The sequence below is a fragment of the Otolemur garnettii genome, unplaced genomic scaffold, assembly GCF_000181295.1.
Source record: "Otolemur garnettii isolate 467f Iridium unplaced genomic scaffold, OtoGar3 scaffold00073, whole genome shotgun sequence".
NCBI lineage: Eukaryota > Metazoa > Chordata > Mammalia > Primates > Galagidae > Otolemur > Otolemur garnettii.
The window spans coordinates 4,021,757-4,031,832 of NW_003852468.1; the positions used below are offsets into that span (position 1 = coordinate 4,021,757).

General features: G+C 33.0%; 1 protein-coding gene across 1 annotated transcript in view; it reads right to left on the minus strand.

Moving 5' to 3' along the window:
• The window catches only part of MAN1A2 (mannosidase alpha class 1A member 2), a 184,331-nt gene that overhangs the window by 126,685 nt on the left and 47,570 nt on the right, over positions 1 to 10,076 (minus strand). Inside the window, exon 3 of the mRNA XM_003793819.2 lies at positions 9,717 to 9,813. Coding sequence (XP_003793867.1) covers positions 9,717 to 9,813 — 97 coding nt within the window. The remainder of the gene's footprint in view (positions 1 to 9,716; positions 9,814 to 10,076) is intronic.

The following is a 10,076-nucleotide window of genomic DNA, read 5'->3' on the forward strand; positions in this document are numbered from 1 at the left end:
AGAACACTCAAGGAACTAAAAGTAGACCTACCATTCAATCCTGCAATTCCTCTACTAGGTATATACCCAGATGATCAAAAATTATTTTACAACAAAGACATTTGTACCAGAATGTTTACTGCAGCCCAATTCATAATAGCCAAGACATGGAAACAGCCCAAGTGCCCGTCGACCCATGAATGGATTAACAAACTGTGGTATATGTACACTATGGAATACTATGCAGCTATAAAAAAGATAGAGACTTCACATCTTTTAAGTTTACCTGGATAGAGCTGGAATATATTCTTCTTAATAAAGTATCTCAAGAATGGGGGGGAAAGTATCCAATGTACTTGATACTATTATAAAATCAATATATAACCATCTACACACTCATATGAATGGCAAAACATAACTATAGTCCAGAAAGTAGAAGGAAAGAAGAGAGAGAAGGGAGGGGGGAGGGGATTAGGGAGGAGGGAGGGCCTCACCAAATGTGCATGATGCAATGGTACATTTCAAAACTATTAAGAAATGAGTATAATTGTGATGCATGTGTTAGTTCAATGTAAGCATTTCATTGCTTAGTTCAATGTAAGCATTTCACATTGTATATCAAAGCAGTACGCTGAGCCCCATAAATGCATCAGTGTACTAAGTTATGACTTATTAAAAAATAATAAAATAAAAATTAAATAAATATAGAACAAAATAAACATACAACCATACCAGAACAGAAACTTGGTAATCTATAACAATAAAAAAGCAAGTAGATCATACTAACAAAGAAAACCACAAAACAAAATCAATGTAGAGAAAAAGAAAATAATGAGATATATACCTATCTTTAACAAAGAGATAATCCTGATCTTAAATGTTCCAGAGAAGGAAGGATGGAGGGATTAATTCAAAGTCAACCTACCACTAAACCAAATAACAGAAACACAAAAGGCCAATCTTACTAATGAAAATAACTGCAAAAATCCTAAATAAAATAGAAGCAAAACAAATCTTGTAGTGTAGAAAAAGAATAAATAACAGCAGATGGGTTCTTAAATGATGATTTACACCTCAAGACTCTGAACTCCTTGCCAAAATTTCCCTTTACCAATTCTAAACTATTATACACATATCAGGATCCTTACCTGATCATAACCATTATCTGTACCCCAATTAGAACATTCACCTTAAACCAGATTTTAAATCTCAATAAATACTTTGACTTTGTCTTTCCCAACTCTGAAAGGCTACTGAGGCTCTGGTGAAGTAGTGATGTGCTTACAAGAGTAAGCATTAACAACTGTCTTATCAGCAGAGTTTGAGTTGCCTTTACGAAGCCAGCATTCAACATTACTTAGCTGACATTTTCCATCTATTCTTCTTTCTTTTCTTTTCTCTCTTTTTCCATCCTCTTTTTGCTGAGTAAAAACCAATTTCTTACGGTGCCTTAAAGATACACAAATTTGTCCTTATGATGGCTATTCTTAACTTACATGCCATTCTTTTATTTATGTGCTAATGATTTCTTCAACTTATCAATTCTTACATCTTTCCACTAATAAGTACTCCAAATACACTCTGATAAACTCCTTGTTCTTCTCTCTACTCAGTTCCCTTCATGCTGATATTATCTAGAATGTTAGTTCTGGGCTATTACGTACCTTCTTTTACTTTTCCTGTTCCTTAGATTTTTATAAAGATAAAAACTTTATCAAGCCATTTAATCACCTATATACCCCTATCTCTTGCATAACTGCTTGAATATGCATCTTTTTCTATTTTAGTTTTTTATACACAACACTTATCAAACCTACTTTAAATCACTAAGAATACCATTTTGTTCTTATTTTAATTGTTGTAGGTAGTTATGCTCCTCAATTACCTAGTTATTTATTTAGTTCTATAAGGCATACAGAAAAAGACCTGACCCCACCTAGCCTGTACCAGTTCTGGTTAGTGCCACAAGCTGCCATGAGCTAGTAAAAAGCTCAAGGAAGAGAAGGGCAAAATTGAAATTACTGGCTATAACTATGATTCTTTACCCAGACAACTGAAGATTCTGACACGAATAAATGAGAAGGTCTAATACCACCCTTGTGTCAAAGAAGTAGCAAGACATGACATTGTAGAGTATATAAAATATCAATAAAAAATTAGTATGAGAACATAGGAATCAACTAAAACAATTCTCAAAGGAAAAATTAATAATGTAAAATATTTATACTATTTAATAGGAACAAGAAAATAACTAAATTCAGTATTCTACTAAAAATAATAAACCTGAATAATAAAATGGAAGAAATAGTAAAGCTAAATGCAGAAATCAATGAATTAGAAATGAAGAAAATTCTCAAAATAAATTCAAGAGATGATTCTATGAAAAATATATAACAAATCTGCCACTAACTTCATTTTTTAAAAGTAGACAAAAATATAAAAACACACAAAATAAAAATGCAACAAACTTTTTAGTTATATATAAAAAGCTTACTTTATGCATATTTTCACCACTAATTTGAAAATATGAGTAGAATTGATGATTTCACATTGATGATTTCACATAAAATATGTATTATTTTGGCTTATAAAAGAAAAAACAAAATTTAAATAGACAGACCAAAAAACATACAGGAAATTAAGAAGTTTTCAAAGTGCTACCTAGAACTACAAAATTACCATATTTGGAAAATGTCACAGACTGAATTCTACTTTAATTTTAAAAGTAATTCTCACATAAACTTTAACAGAAAAAAAGCCTAAAATTCAATTTATAAATCCTTTACACCATTTATGATAAAAACCTAACTAAGAAAAATACAACTACATCTGAACTCATTTATGATTAGCACAGAAATATTTAGGAGTAGACTCACTATGCTATACAGTAAGTCCACGTTTAACTTTATAAAAAACTGACAAACTGCTTTCCAGAGCATGTCATTTTATCCTCCCAATGGCAACATGAGACAGTTGTCAGTATCACTGTCTATATTTGGTATCGCTATCTTTCGAATTTTAGACATTTTAATGGATGTGTAGAGATACTGCACTGTAGTTTGAATTTTACTTTCCCAATTCTAAACTATGTACTTACTACCTTTGTTGAAATCAATTAACCATGTATGTGCAGTTCTATTTCTATTCTTCTCTGCTAATCTCTATGTTTACTCTTATGTTGAAATCACATTGTCCTCAACTATAGCTTTATGGAAATCTTAAAACCAGATTGCATAAACCCTTCAACTTTCTTCCTTTTAAAAATTAGTTTGTGGCTTAGTACAGTGGTTCATGCCTATAATTCCAGTACTTTAGAAGGTTGAGGTGGGAGGAGTGCTTGGAGCCAGGAGTTCAAGACCCAGCTGGGCAACCTAGCAAAACCCCATCACTATAAAAAAAAAGAAAAAAGAAAGAGAGAGAGACAAAAAAATTAACCAGACATGGTGGGGCATACCTATAGTCCCAGCTTCTCAGGAGGCTGAGGCAGGAGTATCCCTTGAGGCTAAGCATTTGAGACTGCAGTGAGCTATGATCATACCACTACCCTCCAGCCTGGGTGACAAGACCCTGTCTCAAAAAAATAATAAACCAGGGGCTGGCAAACTTTTTTGGTAAACAGCCAGACAGTAAATACTTTAGGCTTTGCAGGCAATATGGTCTCTTGTCACAACTATTCCACTATGCTGTTGCTGCATGAAAGAAACCATAAATAAACAAACAGGTGTGCCTATGTTTCACTAACATTTACTTATGGGAGGGCCAGGAGCGCTGGCTCACACCTGTAATCCTAGCACTTGGGACGCGAGGCAGGTGGATTGCCTGAGATCATAGGTTTGAGACCAGCCTGAGCCAGAGTGAGACCTGGTCTCTAAAAATAGCTGGGCATTGTGGCAGGCACCTGTAGTCCCAGCTACTCAGAAGGCTGATGCAGGAGAATTGCTTAAGCCCAGGAGTTTGAGGTTGCTGGGAGCTATGACACCACAGCACTCTACCAAGGGTGACAAAGTGAGACCTTGTCTCAAAAAAAAAAAAAAAATTTATTATGGAGACTGAAATTCTCTTATTGAAATACTCTTGTTATTTGAAATTCTTTAGAATAATAAACTATTTTAAAGATTTTAAAATTATCTTTATCTCTGTTTTGGAATGCTCTTGAACCCATGGACATAGAACTTACAGATACAGAGGGTAGACTATATAAAAAGAATAATACTTCAGGGCAGTGCCTGTGGCTCACCCATATACTGAGGGTGGCGGATTCAAACCAGACCCCAGCCAAACTGCAACAACAACAACAACAACAACAAAAAATAGCTGGGCATTGTGGCAGGTGCCTATAGTCCCAGCTACTCCAGAGGCTGAGGCAAGAGAATCACCTAAGCCCAGGAGTTGGAGGTTGCTGTGAGCTGTGTGACTTCACAGCACTCTAGGGCAATAAAGTGAGTCTCTGTCTCTACAAAAAAAAAAAAGAATAATACTTCATTATTAAGTGGGGCTTATTCTAGGGATATACAGTTAGCTTAACATTTGGAAACTGGTTAATGTAATTCAAGATATTAAGGAAAGATATTAAAGAAAAATCATACAATTATCTAACCAGATGCAGAAAAAGTATTTAACAATATTCAACATCCATCTGTGATAAAAACTCTCAGCATGCTAGACTAAAAAGGAAAGTTCTTTATTTGATAAAGAGAATTTCAAAACAACACTACAAAACAAACAAAAATTGGGGGAAAAACAACCCAAATACTTTATATTGAAAGATCTGCTGCTTTCCCCTAAGTTTGTGAACTAGGTAAGGATATTTGCTCTCTCACTTGCGTGTATAGTGCACTGGAGGTCTTAGCCAATGCACAAAGGCAAGATGGAAAAGAATAAAGATTAGAAATAAAGAAGTAAAAAACTGTCTTCCTTTTTTAAGTACATGATTGTCCACGAAGAGAATTCTAAAGATTCTCCCAAAGAAACAAAAAAAGTACTAGAATGAAAAAACAAATTTAGTAAGGTCATAGAATACAATTTAAATGTACAAATTTAATTGTATTTCTATAGATTAGCAGTAAAGATATAAATGTAACTTTTAAAATGTCACTTACAATAGCATCAAAAATATGAACAATATGTGGACAAACTTAACAAAATGTAAGTAAAACCTATACACTAAAAAGTTTTAAGTCATTATCAAGAGAAATTTAAAAGGACGTAAATATAGGAAGAGAGATGCCATTTCTGCAAGTTCTGCATTTATGGATTCAGCCAACCATGGATCAAAAATATTTAGAGAAAAATAAAAAATAACAATACAAATATTAAAACAACACAAAAAAATACAGTATAACCACTTTTTACATAGTATTTACATGATATTATGTATTCTAAGTAATCCAGAGATGATTTAAAGTTTATGGGAGAAAATGCTTAAGTTATTTGTAAATATTATGCAATTTTATATGTACAAGGGACTTGAGCATCCACAGGCTGTAGTATTTTCAGGGATCCTGAAATCAACTCTCATGGATACTTACAGACAACTATATTACTGAATTAGATTTACTATAATTTGACTAAATACTTTTATATCTATTTCATGTCTGTTAGTCTACAGTTTCCTTTTCTTGAAATATCTTGGCTTGATTTTTGTATTAGCACTTTAGTGATGCTACCAAGAACACATACAATAATCCTAAATATATAAACACCTAACAAGAGTACCTCAAAATACGTGGAGCAATAGCTGACAGAACTAACAAAAGTAAGAGACAAATCTAAAAATGAAAGCTGGGGACGTCAACACCTCTCTCTCAAGTAACTGAAGGAACCAGTAGACAGACTGCCAGTTAGGACAAAGAAAGCCTGAACAATCTTATTAACCAATGGGAGCTAGCTGATATCAACAGAACATTCTACACAATGACAGCAGAATACACATCTATATACTCTCCTCAAACACAAGTGGAAAATTCACCAAGATAGACAATACACTGGGTCATAAAGCAAACCTAAAACAATTTAAAAGAACTGAAATCATACAAAGTACATTCTCTAATCATAATGGAATTAAAATGAGAAATCAATAACAGCAGGTTAAAAACAAATCTCTAAACACTCAAAACTTAACTTACAGAAAATTTTTAAACATATGAATTCAATGAAAATTAAAATATAGCAAAAGTCTCTGGAATGCAACTAAATCAGCACTTACCAAGAAATTTATAGTACTAAATATTTATGTTAGAAAAAAGAATTTCAAATCAATAATCTAGGTTTCTACTTCAAGAAACTAGAAAAGAGCAAAATCAACCCAAATCCTGCAAAAGGAAGAAAATAAAAAAGATGAGAAATCAAAAAAATGAGAACACACAAAAAATTTTAAAAATCATTGAAAATAAAAGTTGCTTCTGTGAAAAGACCTATAAAATTAACAAACTAGTAAAATATACCAAACATTTAAGAAAAACAATCAAACCAATTCTAACCAAGCTTTTACAGAAGACCACAGAGCAGAGAACACTTCCCAACTTATTTTATGAGGTCAGCATTACCCTCATAACAAAACAGGACAAAGATAGTAAAAGAAAAGTACAGAATAACATCTCTTGTAAATAAAAAAGCAAATATCACCAGCAAAATATTAGCAAATCACAGTTAAATTGGCAATAAAAAAAAGAAGTTGTTTACAAACATGTATACACACACAAACATCCATCTATATATACACACAGGAAAAATGAAAAGCACCCTTTCAGAAAGTATTGCAAATGTTTTTTTTAAATGTAACAAGACCAATCCCCAACAGAACTCTTTCAATTCTCTAGAATATCTAAATAAAAAGAATTCAGTCTGTTAATCACTACTATAATAATTAGTATCAGTGCTAACTTATGTCTAGTGAGACCCCCCACTCACAAGCTGCAGAGGCCCTAATCAGGCAAAACCAAAGGAATGTATTCATCCCTCTACCTACATCAAACATTTGGTTCAATTATCAGCACAAAACCCAATTAGAGACAAGAAACAACGAGCCCTTCAATGATATTTCTTAAAAACCCAAGTGCCCTTGTCTTGACAAGTGTTCCTTTTTCTACAGAAATAGGTAGTATGAAGATAAGAAACTTCAAATTGCTGCAGCCATCCTGCTAAGAAGCTGGCTTGACAATATCAACACAGAGAGGAAAACAGAGGGAAAGAGATAAAAATAGATCAGCTGGAATCAGATTTACACCAGGATTTCATTGAGCTCTTTTTTTTTTTTTTTTTTAAGAGACAGAGTCTCACTTTATTGCCCTCGGTAGAGTGCTGTAGTGTTACAGCTCACAGCAACCTCAAATTCTTGGGCTTAGGTATTCTCTTGCCTCAACCTCCCAAGTAGCTGGGACTACAGGCACCCACCACAACGCCCGGCTATTTTTTGCTGCAGTTTGGCTGGGGCCAGGTTTGATCCTCCCCACCCTCTGTATATGGGGCCAGAGCCCTATCCACTGAGCCACTGGTGCTGCCGGAAACTTCTTTTTTTGTTTAAGACATTTTGCAATCAATTTTCTGTTATCTGCACATAAAGAGTCCTCTAATGCCAAGGGCTAACTACATAGAAGTCAGAGGAACGCTGAGTTCAGTTACCAAATAAAAGAAATGTTTAATAGTCAAAGATAAGAAAAAGAAAAAAAAATTAAGTTAATGTTTCTCTGATAATCTAGGATTATGCAAATAAAGGTCCATCCATTTCCCACCTGTATGTTCCTACCGTAATAAGAGAAGCTGGACTTTAAAGTTTCTTCTAACTCTAAGACTCTGATTCTATAAAGGCCTACTGAGTTTGAGATGTCAAATGAGACGCTCTTTGACTTTTTCTATTTAAGATAAAAACTGTTATTTTAAATTCAAATTGTACTCACTAAAAAGAGTAAGAAATACACAGAAGAAACAGTTTAGTACAAAACAAAATCTTTAATTTAAAAATTAATCTTTCAATAAACTAAATGCCTTTCTACAAACATAAAATAGAACATGTAATAAAGGATCTATTTCCACTTAGCTCACTTGACTAGAAAAGAACTGTAATCATTCAATAAATTCATAAAAACATAAGCGCTTAATTTTGACTACCAAAAATTCTGCACATTGAATTTTTGCCTTTTCTATCACTTCATTATAACTTTCTTCTCACAATGAATGTTTCCTATTAAAAACATTAAACACCATAGAAAACACTAAACACAATAAAAAATTTCCTATTAAATGTTTTCTCTTTTAAGTTTACTAAAGCAGTATCAGAACCAATATCTATTTGGTAAATGTTAACACATTACATGTTCTAAGAAACATGGCTTGAAAACAGTAAAAAATCAACATCCAATTCTTATTTTTAATACATTTATAATGGAATCCTTTAAAAGGGCTTAGGGTTTATCATTGAGTTTAATATAAAGGGATAATTACAAACAGAGGCTCTAATTTTAATTTTAATTAATTATTGAATATAATATCTTTTAGTACACTAAAGCCTCATATTACAAATCCATAAAGCAATGGAAATTTTCCTAACTATAACCCCTGCTGAGGAAATATGCTTTATTTCATTATGTGATAACTGAAATCATTTTTAAGACATCTTCCTTTTCTGACAGAAAATAAATAATAACAAATTATAAGAAAAGCTTTTTCATAGTGTCACAAAGATAACTGCTATTACTTGTATTACTGTGATGGTATACTGTAAGTAATAAAGAAAACTATTTTGCATATAACTAGTATATGTATCTTCTTACTCCATTAAAATTGTCTTGCCTTCAGCTATTATACTTAAAAGATAACCGTCATGTTAAGCATTTAAAATTAGGAAACAGAGTAAAGACTACAAAGAACAGCTAGACAATTCTCAAGACTTATCTTTGGCTTAGTAAAAGCTGTCAGCTAAATTAGTTAAGTAAGTTAACTTACTTCCTCAGTCAGTTATATTGGGAATTTTAACAAGTAGAATAAGTTCAAAAGAGGCAGAAAGAACAAATTCAAAACAAACACAGCTCTTCCCAAAATTTTAATTCACATTCATTGTTAATTTTTCCTTAGGAACTGTGAATGTATAATAAAATCCACTCAATTTGCCAACAAAAATCATCATGGGCATGCTTCTTGTTTGGGTTTTATTTAATGTACACAGATAGTACTGCTCAAATGTCCTATCTATCATTTCTTCCTCTACATAGCACAATGTATGAGAATTGGTAATGTGTTGAAGGAAAAAACAACAAATAGGTGCATACCTTTCCTGACATTAAAGAAGATAGGAAAAAACTCCAAAATACTGAGATAAATTACTAAAGCATCCATATGTAAACAGAAAATTTACCTCATCTGTGTATTCCAAAGCAACTAGAACTAAATCTAGATGCAAACTTACAAAAAACATACATATTTCTTCAAATTACAGTTCCACAGAAATACTCAGATTTTAGAAAGTTCTTTAAAAAGTGAGCTCTTGTTCTAAGAGATGTAGGTGGACACACAAGAGAAAACCACAGACTCAAGAGGGGAGGAGTAAGGAGGGATTGGTGTGCTTCCATCTAATGGGCACAATGTAAGGGTATATGGCACACCTCCTGGGTGAGGGACACAACTACAGCTTGGACTTTACCCAAAAAATGCAAACAAATGCAACCTAATTGTCTACCCTCATATTAATCTGAAAAAAAAAAAAAAAGATGGAGGTAGAGTGTAATTAGAAAAAGTAAACTTACCAAATATGTTAGTGGAGTGTCCTTTCCTGGCAATAGGTCGAAGTTCATTATGTCCCCACCCATATGTCCTATAATTATCCCAGGCATGTTTCATCATCTGAGAAGAGAAAAAGTATAATCCATCAATTTTAAGTTATTCACAAACCATTATTTTTATATTTCATGTAATTTATGGTTCTATTCCTACATCCTTTGTCGGGAGCCAAATGACGCCAGATGGCCGCCCATCCCCACTGTCTGGAGTATGCTAACCTTTATCAGATAAGGAGCTGCTTTTCCCTTATCAGACAAGGAGCTGTTCTTCCCAGAGAAGCCATAAAATGTTTCAGACACATCGTTTACATTCCCAGCAGGAGATTG